The 20,668-nt window shown below is 38.9% G+C and overlaps 1 protein-coding gene across 4 annotated transcripts in view; it reads left to right on the top strand.

The window, feature by feature from the left end:
• Positions 1-11,820: 11,820 nt before the first annotated feature.
• The window catches only part of LOC149245176 (protein PLANT CADMIUM RESISTANCE 7-like), a 62,107-nt gene continuing 53,259 nt past the window's right edge, over positions 11,821-20,668 (top strand). Inside the window, exons 1-2 of one of the 4 annotated variants that reach the window (XM_089457691.1) lie at positions 11,821-12,350; positions 15,852-15,979. In XM_089457691.1, coding sequence (XP_089313817.1) covers positions 12,101-12,350; positions 15,852-15,979 — 378 coding nt within the window. In that variant the 5' untranslated portion in view covers positions 11,821-12,100. The remainder of the gene's footprint in view (positions 12,351-15,851; positions 15,980-20,668) is intronic. The other 3 variants (XR_016266504.1, XM_089457689.1, XM_089457690.1) reach the window with 3 other exon arrangements.

Genomic DNA, 20,668 nt, shown 5'->3' with positions numbered 1-20,668 from the left:
AGAGCCAGGTATTATTGGCCCACAGTGTTCAGAGACTCGCATACCTATGCCTGGAAGTGCAGGCTATGTCAAACTACCGCAGGGCGAGAAATAAAGCCAGTCGTTCCCCTCAGGCCCGTTATGATTTATCGCCCGTTCCAGCAATGGGGCCTAGATGTCATAGGGGAGATCACTCCGAACTCTTCGCAGTAGCATAAGTATATACTCATGGCAACCGACTACTTCACCAGGTGGACCGAAGCCATCCCGCTTCGGAAAATTAACGAAGATGAGGCAATATCTTTTAGTAAGAAATTTATTATCAACAGGTTTGGTATTCCTGACGCTCTCATATTTGATAATGCTTCTTACTTTTCATCGCAAAAATTGACTGAATTTTCTATTGATAAATAAATTCGCATAAAGTATATAGCAAACTATTACCCCCAGGGAAATGGAATTTCAGAGTGCTCAAATAAAAACCTCATTTGCATAATTCGTAAATCTGTCGTCGACAACCAGAGTAATTGGCACAACGCTCTAACAAACGCCCTTTGGGCCGATAGGGTCACCCCAAAAGTAGCATTAGGAAACTCCCCATACTCCCTCGCCTATGGACAGGAAGCGATCTTACCTCCCAACGTTACCCTTCCCTCTTTACAGCTCTCCCAAGCCTCGAGAGGGACCCCTTCAGTCTTACTTCAAGAGGAATTGAGAGATAATGCCAGAAATAAGTTCAAGAATCACCAAATGATTGTGAAGAGATGGTTTGATCGCCATCAGGCCAGAAATAAAGATTACCAAGTCGGAGAGCTAGTCTTGAAATGGGACAAGTTGAGTGAGCCGAAAGGTAAGCACACGAAATTCCAACATTTATGGCTTGGCTTGTTCTAAGTTGAGGAAAAAATTGGTCAGAGAACCTACAAATTAAAAACTTTACAGGGAGAAACCGAATAACTCCCTAGTAATGGCTAGCATCTTAAGAAGTATTTCCAGTAGCCACCACATGGTGGTTACCTCTTGAGTAGGTTAGGATTTATTTTATTTGCTGTTAGCTTAGTTATATTTTTCTTTCCTTTTTTCCTTTTTTGTTTTTATGCAAAGTTTTATCTTCCTTTTGTTTTGAACTTCAGTCTCTTTCAGCCATTTGATTTTGGTCTTTCAATTTCGTTTTCACCTTTTGTAACTTTCTTTTGATTGCCCTCATTCATCATCTTCAACATTTTGCTTCCCTCACTAGCCTGTTGATGAGTCTGCAGATCCTAAATTCATTATTACTTTGCAAGTCAAATGAACCTTTGATGAGCCTTTGAGAACTGGAAAAATCAGGGGTAAAATTCGAATCGAAGCCACTCATTAGCATCTATTGGGAACTAGGTAGGCTCTGTTGATAACTTGGATACCCTGAGCATGTAGGGATATCTTTATAAAATGAAAAATGTGTAACCACAGCTGGACGGGCATGGCGGAACACTGCATTTTGAAAGTCCTACCTAGACCTAGCCTATACTTGCCTATAAGGTTTGCAGTTATTTTCCATTGGTTCCGCCCACCACACTAAAATTACCAATACCTGTCATCTGCAAGTAAACTTCCTTTCATGGGCTAAGCTCACTGTCATATATCCTGTGGCAAATTTAATTGTGCTCTAGTCCTTGTGCCCGAAACTGGAAGGACTTATTTAAAAGAAAATAAGATGTCGAGTCCTTGTGCCAATTTGGAAGGACATGTTGTTTAGGAAGCTGGTTGGAGTAGGGACTGTTGCTGGACTCAGAGTACCGGTTGACACAGCAAGCCCCAACCTTGCTTAAGTGGTTTAAAAATATGGTATGACCCATGATTACGCCCCATTTGATCATACGAGAGTATAGCACTAAAATTTCTTACATGAAGTGCAGATGACCATATCTACATATATTCATCAAGCTTGATGCGCGATAAAGAGCTAAGGTACACACCTAAGCAGGTGTTGACAAACAGGTGATGGCCCCGAAAGGATTTTGAAAGTAGAAAATAGGTAAAGGATGGTCAATGAATCCCATAATGCGACCACTGGAGAATGCCTGTCAAAACCCTATTAGTAAGTAGAGCTATTTGTCTTTATCCTGCCTAAAGCGAATAATGTTGAAGTGGAACCCATGCCTATCCGTCTATACAGTTTACATTTCAAGTTTATCTTAACACCCTGATGTTCTACTGGTCCAAGGTTTATTTGGTAACAGAGGTAACTGGTTCGCCCAGCGGTTCGCCATTTGTTGTGGCCACAACCACCACCCTATTAAAACCTGCTCTAGGGGCAAATTTGAATGGGTCCCCTAAGAAGTTTGATCTTTCATTTCTCCGAATGATAACTGGAGTTGTCAGATGGAATTATGTCTTCAAAGCTGAATGGTTCAATGGTTTAATAATTATGGTTGCAATGCGTTTTGAGATTAAAATGGAAACTGTGACTGTGCATGCCTGAAGAGTGTCACGAAATGCTTGATACTATAATTCGTGGAATCAACCTAAAGGTTCCTGAAGGTTGAATCGTGTCCGGCGTTGAAACCTCACCTAAGATAGTAGGAGTCTGAGATCGTCATGTGATCGCTTCCCTTGATGCCTCCCCTGATGCCTGAACTCTAGATTTCGGGGAAATTCCTTGAGGGCTCTCAGTTCACAGTACCAAATGTGAATAAGTGAAAACAAAATTCGAAAGAGATGCATCCCCACCACATCGAAAGACTTTAACCATTTCATCACATGGCTATCCGTTTTGCTTTAATCATCAGTTCCCCATCGCCTAGAAAGTTTAGAGCCATCATTGTGTCGTGACCAAATAAAGATCACCGCACCCTCTTGAGACTTAGAGCCCGAAGGACTCACAGAGCTCCCAGTTACAAAGTCTGTCTCTTTATGAAAGTTTTATGAAGGCAAGGTTTTTTTTGGGCATTTCTATCATATCTCTCATAATCATAGCTAATATTAATTATTTCTACAGGCGAGGACCAAGAGAAGAAAAGTGAGGTCGACGGGTTGATGCATAAGCATCAGGAATGGTTGTTGGGAAAAGATGCAAGGGAGACCTAGCCGAAACAAAGGAATTTATGACAAGCAACGGGGAAGGCATACACAGTGGGGAGCTACGCAACAGACTACGGTGATTTCTTGTTGCTTATCCTCCCTCCAGCCCTTCCACTCTTGTAACAAAAATTTCAATTGAAACTGCTGACTTGCAAAAGGATCTTACATCCTGAAATACCTGTCCAAGAAAAGGAGGTACGGGCTCAGAGATTTGTTTCGTATGTACAGTGTTATGTGTATCCTAGAAAAATGCCTTTGTCTGTTGGATCTGTGCAAGTTTGATAAGGTTTTATGGACGGAAACAACCGCACAACACTCTACCTCGCAATCTGTCGAAGAAACGTATGAACACATCGAAGAAACTCTGAATGAGTACGAAGTCATTGTTGATCGCTGGCCTGAATGCTTGGTTGATTTGAAAAATGCAATCACAGTCATAGAGAGGTAAATACACATGGACAACATATAACTAAACTCTAAAGAATTCTTCGAGATGCAAAGGGATCAGAAGGTGGTAATGAAATTCAAGAAAGCAACACAACCTTTAAATGATCATAGCATGAACAGTACGCCTAGTCCACATGATACCTCTACCAGCTGGATTTTGTTGCCATGTGTCGTGGTTTTGGGACATAATGGGTTAGGACGTCCTAAAATTCTGAGAAGACAGGAAGTAGAACAGATGTTGGTATAAGGGTTCTTGTGTTGCTTTGGGGACTCTAGATGACACCTTTGCATCATCGATGCCGGTGTTGCAAATACATACTCCGCAAGAAAGGGATATGGAACCACCACATTGTATAATGGAGGCACGCTCTATACTAAGTAAAGGTACTCATGACAGTGCAGATTCATCAAGTTATTATTACCTCCGGATACACCTTAAATCAAGCCAGATGTTGAAAAATGAGCGCACTGTCTGCATTTGCCTTCAGGGAATAAAAAGGAATAACATTCGGTCAATACGTGTGCAAAGGGAAGGCAAGCAGTCTTTCCTCTTTCTACTGACATCCGTTCATTTTTCTTCAGGAAATAGAACGCTCCAATAGCAATGGCTTCAACGTGTTCGCTGTTTTATTAACCGTTACATTTTGTATATTTTAATTTGAATATGGAAAGGAAGAGGGAAGACCGGAGGTCGAGAGAAACCGATGGTCAGTTCTCTTTCTCCATAAGTATCACCTCTGGATATAGGAAAAGGACTTCCTTTTGGCAGAACAGAGGTCGATTTTATTGTGCAAATAAAGAAGACTATTTCGGTCAAGAGGTCTTTCGTAGTTTCAATTTTTTAGTTAAGAATGAGAGTATTGTTGAGGGCATGAGGAGATATATGTTTTGTTTTTATGCACAGTAATGACATACAGTTTATGACTAGTCTTGGTTATCCGAATATAATTCGTTATCATGGTTAACTCATGAGCAGTCTCTTATTCGAAACCATATTAAACATCAGTTGCAAGTTTGATTTGTAGGAAAAGGAATGTGTATTCCCTTTACGAGTAATTAGATTGCAATTAAGCTTAAATACAACCTTGTTCATCGGTGAACCCATTAATTGATTCATTTGGACCTGAAATCCATATATGATGTTTAATCTCTTTTGATTATGCTCTTGCAGGATAGGTTAGAATAGTTAAGACTAACACAAGTAGGTAGAATCAGTATAGGTAGAGCTTAGTGCATATAAGTTAGCTGTTACTTTTGTTGATTTAATTGAAGTCTTCGTCCAAGAAGCAATCTTTCAACACCTATAACAGTTTACGAGATCCTTTAAAACTCGTTGGAACTAGCCACTCCAAACGAAAGCGGATCTAATTGGGGTCTGCGATCGGGTTGGTTCCCTTTGTTGGCACAACGAACCTTCGACGTGACAACAAATTGGTGCTAGAAGGAGGGCCAACCTCTGTTCACAACTTTTCAGGTTTTCATCTATAAATGTTGTGCGTGGATTCGAAAAGATTAATGTATGGATTGTAACGGTTGAAAAGACCCTTCCACCCATTTGGAAGAGCCTCATTTTGAAGAAACAAATGTCCCTATAAGTCTCGGGTTTGAGTAACCCAAGGAAGAGAGACTGTGGGAGTATCCTGTCACTCAGGAACAACCAACTAGAGCACTTACTCGTGCCTACGCTCGTTCCCTCTCTCAGCTCCCCATATTTCATTCCTTACCTCTGACAGCAAAGAAAGCCAAGGATATTTCCCATAAATGAAGAGACATATGTGACCCTTTCTCTTGAAGATATTATACTAGAGTCCTTGCAAAGTATCGACACTCCTTGGGAGGAAATTCCTGAGGATCCCCCCTCGAGAGGTTATTCGTGCTCGGAAAATCAAGGAAATAGGCATCCCTGTTTTGACTTGGAGAATCCTAATAAAGAACGCCCAGAGGAGACCTTCAACCAAAACTTCCCAAATCATAATATGGCTAACGTTCCTCCTTCAGGTGGGAATCAGCCTCCACTGCCTCCCCCAGGTGGGAATCAACCCCCACCCCCTCCAGGAGGACTCCCTCCCTGGCTTGCACAAGATGTTGTAGCAGTACCTGGGCAGCAACATGCCTTACCAAAGAACGCAAAAAGAGTATTACCAAATTTGACCCTCAGCGGGGAAACATAACTGATAACCATATTCACTCTTTCTTCCTAGCCGTGCGCATGTTAGGGGTAATCGATGAGGATGTGGTATGTCGCTTATTCCCTTTTACTCTGATTGGTGCAACATCCACATGGTACTTTAGCTTGAGAATATGATCGATCACTTCATGGGATGCTTTTCAGCGGGCCTTCATAGACAAGTTTGGTGATGATAAGACACCTACGACCTTGGTTTTAGAATCATCACGTTTAAAAATGGAAACCAAAGAAAAGGTCAAGGATTTTAACATTCGGTTCAACACTTTGTTCAACAGAATCCCGGCTAATGCTAGACCTACTGATGAGGTGCTCATGGAATTCTACATCACTGCTCTCCCTGTCCCTACTGTGATGTGGGTCAAAAGGAGTAATGCACAAACCTTATAGGGTGCCATTGATGAAGTAGTAAAAGTTGAGAATGAAATGATCAATCTCATAGCATGTCATCATACGACCGAAGAAAAGAAAGCCTCTTAATCATTAAAGAAGAATAATGGGAGTGATAATAAAGTGACTGAGATCAAAGAAAAGGACACCACAGATGTGGAGGGTTTGCATCGGATCATTAAGAAATTGAAGAACACAATCATTCATATGAAGATGAATTCTGGAGAGAGTACAAATGGGAATGGAGGAAATAATAACAACAGAAAGTCCTTCAAACCTTTCTGTCATAAGAAGACAGAAGGTGGTCATGATCAACCTGCGTTTCCTGCTCCACCTAATGAAGTGATTTTAAATATGGAAGACCTGGATCTTATTGGATCACTTCTTACCAAAGAGGAACCTATAGTAGATTTGGAGCAAGAACAGGAAGATGAGGAAGATTTTGAGGTAGAAGAGCCCAGGGATGAGGTATCTCAAGTCAATGTATTGTGGGATTTCTATGCAAATGGGAATGATGACGCTAAAGAAGATAATATAGAAGAAATTCACACTAATGAAATCCACACATGAAGTAAAGGGCCACTTGCGGATGTGGTGAAGCCTGTAGACCAGACAAAGAGAGATGTTCGCCATTCAAAGACATCCGCTCCCAAGGTTCCTGTTGAGAAGAATAAACCTAGTATTAATTCCAAGAGTACTCTAGTTGTGAGCTATCCAGAGAAGGATAATACATCACCAATTGCAATGAAGGCAACTCAAAATGGTAAATTCCCACCTAAGAGCGGCAAGACCGGTATGTTTACTCTACCCTAACCTATTTATAACATTGATTACAACATTGTGGATGATCTTAAGAAATCTCGGGCTAATATCATGTACTTCGATTTGTTAAAGTTAACACAACAAAGAGATTTGCTTTTGAAAGCTATGAATGAACGGAATTGCAAATCTCCCTCCAATCTGAATAGCCAAACCAAAACTTCTGTGTCCAGACCTGTTAGTACCTCCAGTACATCCCAAACGCCATCAGCCAAGGAAGCCACTCTGTCGAAAATGAATCAAACACCCCAAGATGTTAGTGCAACCATGATAGGAAGGAAATCAAAATCCATGACTCCACCTTTCCTTATCACATTTGAAATCTTCAACATGAATTTACACAATTGCCTGGTAGATTCTGGTGCCTCGTCCACTGTTATGCCTTACACTATTGCTAAAAGATTTCATGCAATGCTCGAGAAAACTAGAACTCGAATTATGCAATTGGACAGAACAAATGTAAAATTGATTAGAGAATTGAAAGATGTATTGATTCGGATGACTACCAAACCACAATACAATCATCTTAAAACAAAACCATTTAAACACATACTCATATTATGCAATTCATCAAACATTCCACCAACTTGCAACCATACCATGTTAAATAAATCAACTAGATGACGTAATAAACACTAAACACTAAACACTAAACACTCAAACACCCAATAGACGACATAATCAAATGGTCAAGTACCAAGTATATGACGTAAGCAAACACACACCTTAACGTATCTCAAGGGAGGCAATCTTGTCTACATAATCAATCCATATTAGCACAGTATATCTTCACAATATATTAGCCCAAACATAAATAAGATCATGATATCGAAATAGTCACTAGCTAGCATGTTTACATCATAACTCATACACAATTATCATTCACACATATGCAAAGTCAATCTAGATTAGTACAACACCATATCACAAATATGTCGGCTCATACTTGAATATCGTAACCATAACCAACTGCATCGGCCAATCCAACTTAGTATGATACATATAACATCAAGATTTTAATGTAATAACCCTAATCATCAAGTTACTAGCATATAACAATAATAAGCTATATATCATGCTTATCAACAACATATAATCTAATCATCAAGCTAACTATCCTTTAACATACTCATCAAAAATATATAACATAATCATCGAGTTATCTAACATAAAACAATAATAGCAATGCATACAACCACAAGTTACAATCATTCTTGACTATCTAATTCATGTGCATATGACTACGCTAATCAACTATCATCTATCATGTACGTAACCATAACATCAAAAGACATGTACATAAACCTAATGTATATCACCCTAATGCATATAACAATCCTTGACTTACATACCTGCATGCCTAACATACAAATCTATATGACGACATGCTCTTGCCTCGAGGTCCAATGCTGCAACTTCACTTTGATGATCTGCATCTCTTGCTTTACCTCATTCAACCTATTAGCATCATAACATTCCAATAGCACCATGATGACCTAAATTGCATACCATGACTTCACAAAGCATGTTTGACCTACTATTCATGCATAACCATAACCCATACGATACCTGCATGACAATTGCATATAGACATATAACACGTGAGTACTAAACCATATTCACATCATTCTAGCTAGGGTCCAACCGTTAATGCAAGGCCATATCAACAATACATGCTATGACCTCATGCATGACAACAACCATTACTCCATTGTACACATTAACACATGCAACCATCAACATGCATAAGCAATGCCTAATCAACTAGACATACACATGAACACATGTAGTCGAGCATAAGCGATCAATTCTTGTAACCAACCTACAAGATTGATACATGTAATCAAACAACCAAGAATGCAACCTTACATACAAGGATGTAATAAAGCGACATATAATCAACATGTAACGACATGTAACAATATGTAACCAGTCATATATTCATGATGATGCATTCCACAAAATCGACATCAAGCTCCTCATGATAGCTTTACTACAATCATGATCAACCTTATGCAATGCAAAAAGCACATGGAATGCAAGTGTAAGAGACACACATGCAACTGACATGCATGCATGACCAAGCAACTTCACCCAAGGAGAGCGCAACCATGCTTTGATACCACTCTGTAACACATCCTCCTCCCGAGTCCACCCAAGTAGCAAACTAGCCAGGCAAACATGTGATGAGAGAGGTCACTATAAGGGATTCAATCTCCTTGATGACCTTAAGGAAATAGAATCGACATAACTCATCAAACAAACCCATCCACATTAACAATTACACCCCTAGGAGACATGTCAGCCACTGAGATATCCTGTCCCTGGGTCCCACTTACGTTTTAAGTCTCTTAACCCTAAGTTGCTCTCATGCTATAGGCGAGACAACAACTAGAAACTCAAATTCACTCTCATAGGCCCATGTGCCGACAACTGTGGACTTTTCTTAGCAGACCTGTACCAGAGACCCTGAGATTTGAGCCACTTTTCTAGCCTAGAATCTCGGCCTCTGCCCATAACTTGTTATAACCTTTAGAATCCATCAAAGACACGATGACAAGATAAACAAATGAAAAATCAACCTCAGGACTAAGCCTGAGCATCCCCAACCAGGACTGAAATTCTGTCAAACACCTGACATCAATGTAACCTACAGGTCTAGGATACAAGACATAGCATAAATGACTGAAAGAACTTATGAAGCATAACCAAAAGGATCACATCCTTCTCCACTGGACTATTATATCATCAATTAGGTCTTGCATCCATCTATTTAACAAGTACAAGTAAATACATGAAATAACCATGACATGAACCAATCATTTAACCATGCTTATAACCAACATAAAACCATATAAATATCAGAGATATGACAACCATTAAATCCACATATAAATAAGTGTAAAAGTAAGAGAATTTAGCTTTTCATTAATCATAGGCAAATCCAACCAGGTTCAGGACTTCCATGTACCACCCGACCATAGAAATGGCTGAACCAAATCTCTCTTTTAGCTAGTCACCCCCGTGCCATATTCCAAGCATGAATGTGAGATATCATAGAACAACCAATCCAAGAACAACTAAGGAAATCCAGAGGTTAAACCACCTCCACCCTCGCCAAACTGTGATCACACCAAAACCGGTGCTCTGATCACAATCGAACCAAACTTGGAATGCCATTTGGAATCCATCACTATTCTTGAGGAATTTTCTGTCTCCTTGTCTCTCAGGGTTTACCGCAATCTAATTCTGGATCATTGGGCCTTAAATTGAGACCAGTCTCTTAGGCTTTACCGTAATCCAAACCCGTATCACTAGGCCCTAAACCGAGACTTCTCCCCTAGGCTTTACCGTGTATCCCGCCAAAATCGATCAAGGGATTCCTAGGCCTTTGGGAATGAAACTTGAGACCACCTTCGCCTCGGATTCCGAAATCCATCCAACAAACCAATGCTCAAAAACTGAAATAAACACCCCAACACCATGGCATTTGGAAAAAGGCAAGGCTAGGCTGAAAACCACTGTCATAACCCAACAAAACCATGCCACCGACAACAAGAGAACCATACACCAACGTGCAAAGCCATGCATATCCAAACCAGCTAGGAAATCACAAATGCAAAAGGTTACCTGCAAGTATTCCTGCTGAAGCTACTTGACCCTACTCTTCTTCCCTGATCCTTGCTTTCCTTCCTTTCCCTTTGCTTGCTTTTCCTTCCTTGATCCAAAACTAGAGTGCTTCAAGACAACCCTAAGTGCCCAAGAGTGAGAGGGAGGGGGAGAATACTGAGAGAGCTTCAAAACTGAACTGACCAAGGACTTACATTGATTAAGAGCTTCACTAACCAATCCTATCAACATATCCTCATAAGCCTTTTTATTAATGAGGCCTCTAATTTCTTCATTTTCCATTATTTTCCTTCAATTTCCTCCTCACATGCAACCTGTGACCTTTTACCTTCCTTTTCTCATAATTTCCTTTATTTTTATAAATAAATGTGCCAAAAATGCCTTTTTGCTTTTTAATGTCTTTGCTAATTTTCCTTAGCTAAAACACACATCCAGTAATGCCCAATAGGATATCTTGGCCAACATTCAGCTTGGAATATTTGTCCCTTACCTATGGTCTTATTTTGCCATTATTAACTTTTATTACATGAACTTTTCACGAGGGCTGTTACACCACCTTTATTTATCAAAATCATGACGATATTTAACTTGACATTCTTTGCAATATTGATAGATAATTACTATATTTCAATCATATATATATTTCAATTAAGTTGAGTTTAGTTCAAGATCAATCTCAATATTAGATAAAAAAATTATATATATATATATATATATATATATATATATATATATATATATATATTTATTTCAATTAAGTTGAGTTTAAGTCAAAGTCAATGTCAATATTGAAAGAAAAAATGATATATTCACTTGTAAAATGCTATTACCAAAATTGTGCAAAGCTAGAACTTGAATGTTTTGTAAGACAATTTTTATTTCCCATATAACCATGACCCTTAACCCCTCCCAATAAAATTTAAATAATAACTTAATTGAACTAAACACTAGGCCTCACACAAATTAACTAATTTACATTTCATCAACAATATACTTCGACACATACACTCCAAACCATGTCCAAAACCCATGGGTACAATACTTAAAAAAAAAAACTTTATCTAACTATTCTATATTTTAAGTTCTTTAGTCACAATCTAATAAAATTCAATTTTTTTAAAAATTGCCATTATAATTTTTTATTAATTAAATCACATTTTTAAATACATAAATAGGAAAACATCTAAAACAATAAGAAGATTGTGTTAATAGATTTTCCAACTCAGAACATTAAAAAAAAAAAAAAATCTTTACCGCGTTTTGAACAAAATTGGTCTAAAAAACCAAAAAATCTTTTAAAAAGAGTTGAACTACGCGCTTTAAAACATGCGCCCCAACCCAGCGCAATTACGCCTTGCTGCACGGCCACAATTCCCAACAGAGGGAAGAAGGTTTCGGCCGTAGAAGCAAGCGTTCAACAATCAGCCACCGTCCACAAACAACGAATTTTTTATTCCATGGTTGTTTTCATGCCGTCTTCATTCACCCATCTCCCCGGCAGATGCTTCCAGGGCTTCGAAACCATTTGGTCGCGGCCATATTCATGGGCAGGAATCTCTCCCGATATAGTTAGCGTCCTGCTATAATATGCAGGATCGAGAGATAGGGCCAGTATGTAGTAATGATGAACAGGAACATAGTAACCCTGATACTTCCACAGTGCGTGTTCTACATTTTGATAGTCCCCGCGATGCAACCAGTTTCAACAGTTCTTCTCTGAACGATGACGAGTCTAATAATTCCCACATTGCTCAGGTTCCATATCCTCATACTATGCTAGTGCGGCCGTCCTATTGGTCTTCCGCCCCTTGGCGCTGTGCTGACGATTGGCCTACCTGTAAGTACTTCACTTTTTTTTTTTTCAAATTATGAAGCTTATGGTGTTTATATGATGTTCAATTCCATGTCTGGTGTTGCCCGATTCATGTTAATGGGAAAATCAAGCTATGCTCGATAATTGCGTGATATTTATGACAATTTCAGAAGATGAACTCATGGTATGGAATTAATTAATGAAATTACGGCATTTAGATTGTAATTTTGTTTCCATGAATTAATTTTGTAATAAACACCAAACCCCATTAATTTTTTGATAAACACCAAACCAGTTTTTGGTGTAATTATGCAAGGATCACATTACGCAAAGAGAGCTCTGAATTTGGCGATTCGGGCGGTTTTGGGAACAAAACCCCCAGGTTGTTATTTTTGGGTAATTATGCTGGGATCGCATTAGGTAGGCAAAAAGGGCTCTTGAATTTGCCAATCCGGCTGGCTTTTGGCAACAAATTCCACAGGTTCATGCAAATTAGCATCCTCCCTCATGCTGGCACTGACATAGCTTAGATTGCTTGTTCTGTGCGGGTTTCCCTGGTTGCGTTTGTAATGCTTTCTTAAATTATTTGCCGCAAGTTTGTTGTTAAGGATTTAGTTCTAACTTAGTAAAACTGTTGCATCACTGCTGCTCAGAAACTTTGCGTCTAGGTTAAAATAGAAAGCATGTAACTTTCCACTTAACAGACATAGAAGCTTAGCTCCCTCTTAAGCAGCATAGTACTAATCCAGCCTTAATTTTTCCTACAAATTTGACATAAAGTCTCCAATTTTACTGAGTGGAAGGACCTTTCTCATTGCTGTCATGGCACTCGATTGTGAATGTTACAATTCGTGTTACAAGGAAAGTCGTGCACCATTGGAGGATTGCAGTGGATGCTCGGGGGCCCTGCTTTCGTCTGAATCAAATTAGGCACCCGAGACATTCTGAGCCTCTGCAACAAAGAAGATGAATGAGATTTTCAGCCTTTAATGAGACGTTCAGTGGCGATAAATAATGAGAATGCATCACTGCAGAATTTGACAGATGATTTAAATTGGGATCCAGAGCTCTGACACTATAAATCTAAGAATGTTGAGGGGATCGGAGAAACACTATGATTGCAGTTGTGCCTGAATAGTGAATAGCAGTTGCTATCTATCATGAAAATTCCTTTATTCTTTTCCCGCTTTTGGATAATTAAATTTCCTCAGCCATGAAACTATATAACGTTTGTAAAAGTCTGACACGCATATTTGGGCATTGGCCTTTTTTGTTATTTCTGATTTTATTAAAAAAATGGAAGTGGAGGGCTGAGATTTATGGATGAACACCTAAATTGCCTGGGTATGTGGGGACAGGGATGGAGATGGGTACAAGCATGGGGATGCCATCTTTTGAAATGAGGGTATAGGTGGAGAACAGGGTGCTGATAGCAGTGAATTTAGTAATTTACCCTAGTTAGAGTCAGTATTAAGTTCCAGCGTGTTTATGAGTACATTGTGTGATCAGGAGGAACTTCACCATAGTTCATCTTGATTGATTTGGCATGGGTGGTTTTTGGATACATTCTGCATTGACAGTTTGTGAGTGCTTTTACCAAACTTAGCACATGACTGTATATCTTTATTTCCAGAGTTGTCTTTTAATGTGTCAGATCAGTTTTCTTCAGAGATCAGTCATACCAGGGGACCATATTCGGTGTTCTAGTTCAGAGATCAACAGATTTCTTATACAGGCAGATGACATGCATGACTTGGTACATGCATGCGCAGGTGGTGACTCCAAAAGGGTAAAATCAGATTTTCAAGATTTGCTTTGTTAGAAATTAAAGTAAATAGAAATTTCATCTTTCTTGAAGTTTGATCATATATTTGGATACCCTTTATGGAGATGAGATTACGGTTCACTTTTGATGGCAAGTAGAGAAAGCCAAAATTTGTTAGACTTACGTCAAAATCATGGTTTCTGCACTTCCCAAAATAATTTCATTTTTAGAGACTGTTTATTAAAAGTTGGGTTTTTGCTTTTTGGCCTTTGGTAATATTTTTGGTTGCCCTTTAGTGTCAAAATAAAGTGAATAGCAGTTGCTACCTCATGAAAATTCATTTATTCTTGAATAATTAAAATTGCCTCAGCCATGAAACTATATAACATTTCTAAAAGTCTGACACGGATATTTGGGCATTTGCCTTTTTTGTTATTTCTGATTTTATTAAAAAAATGGAAGTAGAGGGCTGAGCTTTGTGGATGGATGCCTAAATTGCCTTGGTACGTGGGGACATGGATGGAGGTGGGTACTGGGATGGGGATGCCATCTTTTGAAATGAGGGTGTAGGTGGAGAACAGGGTGCAGATAGCAGTAAATTCACCCTAGTTAGAGTCAGTGTAAAGTTCCAGCGTGTTTATGAGTACATTGTGTGATCAGGGGGAACTTCACCGTAATTCATCTTGATTGATTTGGCATCGATGGTTTGTGGATACATTAGTGTTGCATTTGGCATTGACAGTTTGTGAGTGCTTTGATCAAACTTAGCACATGACTGTATATCTTTATTTCCTGAGTTGCCTTGTAATGCGTCAGATCAGTTTTCTTCAGAGATCAATCATACCAGTGGACCATATTTAGTGTTCTAGTTCAGACATCTTCAGAGTTCAACAGATTTCTTATACAGGCAGGTGACATGGATGACTTGGCACATGCATGGGCAGGTGGTGACTCCAAAAGGGTAAAATTGGATTTTCAAGATTTGCTTTCTTGGAAATTTTAGAAAATAGAACTTTCATCTTTCTTGAAATTTGATCATATATTTTGATACGCTTAGTGGAGATGAGATTATGGTTCAATTTTGATGGCAATTAGAGAAAGCCAAAATTTGTTAGACCTATGTTAAAATTATGGTTTCTGCACTTCCAAAAATAATTTACATTTTTAGAGACTATTTATTAAAAGTTGGGTTTTTGCATTTTGGCATTTGGTAATATTTTTGGTTGCCCTTTAGTGTCAGAATATAGAGAATAGCAGTTGCTATCTATCATGAAAATTCCTTTATCCTTTTCCTGCTTTTGAATAATTAAAATTTCCTCAGCCATGAAACTATATAACATTTCTTAAAGTCTGGATATTTGGTGATTGGCCTTTTTGTTATTTCTGATCTTGTTAAAAAAAATGGAAGTAGAGGGCTGAGCTCTATGGAGGAATGCTTAAATTTCCTGGGTAAGTGGGGACAGGGATGGGGATGCCATCTTTTGAAATGAGTGCGTAGATGGAGAACAGGGTGCTTATAGAGTGAATTTACCCTAGTTGGAGTCAGTGTTAAGTTCCAGCATGTTTATGAGAGCATTGTGTGATTAGGAGGAACTTCACCACAGTTCATTTTGATTGATTTGGCATTGATGGTTTGTGGATACATTAGTGGTGCATTCGGCATTGACAGTTTCTGAGTGCTTTGACCAAACTTGGCACATGACTGTATATCTTTATTTCCAGAGTTGTCTTTTAATGAGTCAGATCAGTTTTCTTCGCAGATCAGTCATACCAGGGGACCATATTCAGTGTTCTAATTCAGACATCTTCAAAGTTCAACAGATTTCTTATACAAGCAGATGACATGCATGACTTGGCACATGCATACACAGGTGGTGACTCCAAAAGGGTAAACCGTAAAATTGGATTTTCAAGATTTGCTTTCTTGGAAATTTCAAAAGATAGAAATTTCATCTTTCTTGAAATTTGATCATATATTTGGATATCCTTTATGCAGATGAGATTATGGTTCACTTTTGATGGCAATTAGTGAAAGCCAAGATTTGTTAGAATTATTTAAAAAATTATGGTTTCTGCACTTCCAAAAATAATTGCATTTTTAGAGGCTGTTTATTAAATTTTGGGTTTTTGTATTTTGGCATTTGGTAATATTTTTGGTTGCCCTGTATTGTGAACTACACCGGGGTCACATCTCAAGTCATTTTGAGAGATCCAAATATTAGGTAAAATTAGGGTTTCTGTTGGTTCTAAAATCAACAGTTACCAGGGATTGCCTATGTGTGATATTCTCATGTTGATACTTTGCCTAGTGATTTGTACCTACCTTGATGTTTAGTTTTAGACTGTTTTGGCTACATGAGCAATGTGCCCTAGTTGAGAGATTGCTGGAGAACAAGTTACTTGCTACCTAAGTAACTAACATATGACACCTATTTGGACAAAACATTTTTAGGTTGTCTTTCCTTGCACTATAAGTTCTTTTAGTTGGAGTTTCGTTGCACTCCAAACAAACTTTGCCAAGGTGACTTGTTGACCTAGCATGCTATTCTTGAGGAGGGGACATTCTAATTTCTTTGAGGATGTTTCATTGTCTTTTAATTTTTGGTTCCACTTGACCTAATTTTGATTTTATGGAGAAGTGCCCTCTACTTGGACAATGTTCAGTTTGATTTTCACTTTAGGCCGATCTAATTCGGTGGTCAAATGCATGTAAAGGTTGTGGTGGAGTTGGATGAAGGCATTATCTTAGAGCTCAGTGCATTGCAAAAGCTCAAGCATAGTTAAAACGAAACCAGTCGTTGAATTGGCCAGCTATCAAATTGTGTTTCGAATCGGAATTGGATTCAATGAATCATTAAAAAAACACAAAATAATTAAATTTTAATGAAAAATATATTGTTAAGGTTCCAAACCATTAAAAAGAAAATATGCAAATTTTGCTCATCCATATACCATGTAAGGGAAAATATATCAAAATGGCACAAAGTGAAGTACATATCAGCAACAAAATACACAATCAATGAGGTTCTAAATGGCCTCTAGCATCCAAAAACCATGCTACAAGCTACTAGGCCATTGGACTACTACAAATCACTAGTCAACATGATCACTCATGAAACACATCACCACTACCCAACATGGGATCATCAAGAGGAGCTACATAAACATCATTTGGCTCAAAGTCTTTAGACTTGTTGGATTCCTTAACATCATTTGGCTCACATTTTTGTTAGGGCCATGGCAGAGGAGTTCAACAATCAGTACCACCAACATCAAGGCACTTGAAGGGCTTCATGCTCTTGATTAAATGCCAATCCCATACCCTCATATATCATAGAATTCAATGAAAACTGATATGAAAATCATACTTTCTCAGTATGAAGTTTGATAAGGCTGGAACTACTCTCAAACATCCTGAAACAATTAATGGTAATTTAAAAAACTTAATTAAAAGTTTCAACTTTTAGTTTAAGAATTTAACATTACCATTGATTGCTAGCATTGCTAAGGTTGAGTTAGGTTTTTGTTTAGGTTTAGGGTTTAAGAGTTAGGGTTTTACTGCATGACTATTCAGGATGGGACCAACTGGTTTGGATTGGTTTGGTACTGTTGTCGCTCAAAATCTATAGGCTCTGCAACAACGACTCAGGTCGGGGGCTGTTACCCTAATCCCCAACCTCTTCGTTTAAGCTGTCTCCCAACAACAGACTATGGGGGGTAGACCCTATGGAAATGAGATGAAGAAGGACTAGTTGAGAACCAACTAATCTTGGAGACACAGTTGAGGGGCCAAGTACTTGTTTAGACTTAGCAAGATAGTAAGGATTCGATTAGATTTATAAGATTTGAAATCAGTACCTTATGGAGTCAATATTCTTGTTTTACAAATTTTAAGACCAAGTACAGGATGGACAACTGCTGCTTCGATGAGTAACTATCTTATATGAAATGCAGTTCTTAAGACTTATGTGAAATGCAAGAATCTTGGTTGATTTTACTTAAATCCCTATTCTAAATAACTGTTTAGATTTAGCAAGATATTAAGGATTCGATTGGATTTATAAGATTTGAAATTAGTGCCTTATGGAGTCAATACTCTTGCTTTACAAATTTTAAGACCAAGTACAAGATGGACAACTGCTGCTTCGATGAGTAACTATTGACACCTAGTCATGGGGATTGGGTGAACAACTGTAATTAGTGTAAATAAACAATAGAGAAAAGAGAGAGTCATCGGGATATGAACTGAACAATCACTCCCTCTTGTATATAATAATGAACAACCTGAATGAATAATACGATTACATTTGAGGAGTTACCCCCTGGTTTGACATGGTATCAGAGCCAACGCCATTTTTGGCTTCCCTCTCTGCTTTGTAACTCCCTTCTGCCTATGTTCTGCATATTTTGTAGAACTGACCTCATGCAGGTTTTCCCCTCTCTCGCAACTACTGCCCCTCTGGCAACTGCTGAAAAACCTGAATGAATAATAGATTACATTTGAGGAGTTACCTCCTGGTCTGACATGGGATCAGAGCCAACGCCATTTTTGGCTTCCCTCTCTGCTTTGTAACTCCCTTCTGCCTATGTTCTGCCTATTTTGTAGAACTGACCTCTTGCAGGTTTTCCCCTCTCTCGCAACTGCTGCCCCTCTCTGGCAACTGCTGCAGATGTTCGGCTAGTTATGTGAGGCAACTGCTCCACAAGCGCAGTTGAGGTATCACTTCCAGACTTGCATGCATGCTGCCTACCGATATACCTCTCATCGTTTCATCACTCTCTTGGTTTCATAGTGTTAAACACGGGTGCGATGAATGAAATTCTCTTATGAATGTGTATTTGCGTTCTGGACCCTAATCGGGTATTTTTCTCTGTTCATACATTTTGTTTATAAATCACATCCAATTAGTGTTAAGCGTTAATACTGAGTTCAAGCGCTAAACCTTTCCTCAAGCGCCTTTATTAAAAGTATGAATTAAGCACGTGGGTGGTATTGATAAGTGGGAAGCGGTATCTCGCGCGCCCTAAAGGCTGTAAACAGTATTCCTAAAATTCACGCGATTAACCTTAGCAGGCGACACGTAGCACGGGAAAACCACTTTTCTCGCGCGCTCTCGACCTGATATCGGTCGTGCAAGATTTCACGCGAGATTGCGCGATAGCCGTTCGATTGGACGGGTCACATTGACGGTGGAGATCGTCTGGGTTAGTTGGTGAGCGGACGATGCGATATCCGTTGGATCTGGAGAAGTGAGATCAACGACGTGGATTGAAGCGCTTGATAAAAGGAGAAGTCAACGAGGGACCGACAGTGATTGGTCAGATAAGCGGGACCCTCAGGGGGAAAATCCACGTACAGAACTGGATTTAAGCGCAGCTGATTGGTTACAAAGTTAACTAGTAGTCGAATTACAGACTACCACCTCATTTTCGTCAACCTCTTGTGTCATTTTTTTTACCAGCAGAAGAGCGATTTTTTTACACAGTACATATTTTTAAAATGCACTCATTGATATCTGTTGTGGGAGTGGTTCTCAATGGGAAGGAGAACTATCCTGAGTGGTCTTGGAAAATCAAACACACTCTCATTTATAATGAGTTGTGGAAAGGAGTGTGTGTTGGAAATGGAGACAAAGGGCCAGAACAACCTACTTCAGACAAGGAGTTCGCCATTTGGGAAAATAAGAATAGCAAGGCTTATGCATTGATTGCAGCATCAATAAATGAAGAGGTGAGTCGCCATATTTCGCCATTTTCAAATTCTTTCGAAGCCTTACAAAAACTGAAGGAACTCTATGACTCACACTCTGCGCTTCAAGTTGTTCAACTCATGATTAAATTGTTCACCCTTGGATTACAAAATAATGATCTTCTTGCTCTTGCATCAGAAGTAAAATCTATTATGCATGATATCAAAGTCACTAATGTTGAATTGGACATTCCTCTGATAGCTTTTTTCAAGGCACTTTATCCCACTTACTCAAATTATCTTGAGTCATTGCAAGCAAATGGAAACCTCAAAGATATATTTTTTTTACAGAAACGGTTATGGAGTGTTTATATTAATCTTGGCCTGAATGACATAAATCTGATTACATTGTGGATTTCTTTGCCCTGATGCATCTCACTGCTAAGGGTGAGGATGCAGCTGAGACTTGAAGATTTCTTCCTTGAAAAGGAACCCATAGAATCGATTTCAGAGATTTTCCCCCACTTGAAGATACAAACAAATTTGTTTAATAGCAAACAGTAAAACATGGCAGCAATCAGTTTATGGAATGGGTTCCCATGATTCTTCTTCATCTTTCATCTTGACCCCGACAGAGAGTAGGGCAGCTTTATTGGCTTCGATGTCCGCCTTTTTATTATGAGTTCTCAACACATGGTAGTACTTCAAGTTCTGAAAATTGTTTTCCAAACCTTTGATTCTAGTAATCAGCCTTGCTAGATTAAGGTCCAAAACTGGGGAATTGGAAACCATTGCGTTTATAATGACCTTGGAATCGCCTATAACAATTGCTTCGTTTATGCTTAGTTCTTTGAGGATCTTGAGTCCTTGGAAGAGGGCGAAGGCCTC

The sequence above is a fragment of the Pinus tabuliformis genome, chromosome 7 (genome assembly GCF_031772625.1).
Source record: "Pinus tabuliformis cultivar Carrire ecotype Pingquan chromosome 7, CPIR1, whole genome shotgun sequence".
In the NCBI taxonomy this organism is placed as follows: Eukaryota; Viridiplantae; Streptophyta; class Pinopsida; order Pinales; family Pinaceae; genus Pinus; species Pinus tabuliformis.
This window is presented reverse-complemented; position numbering and strand designations above follow the sequence as displayed.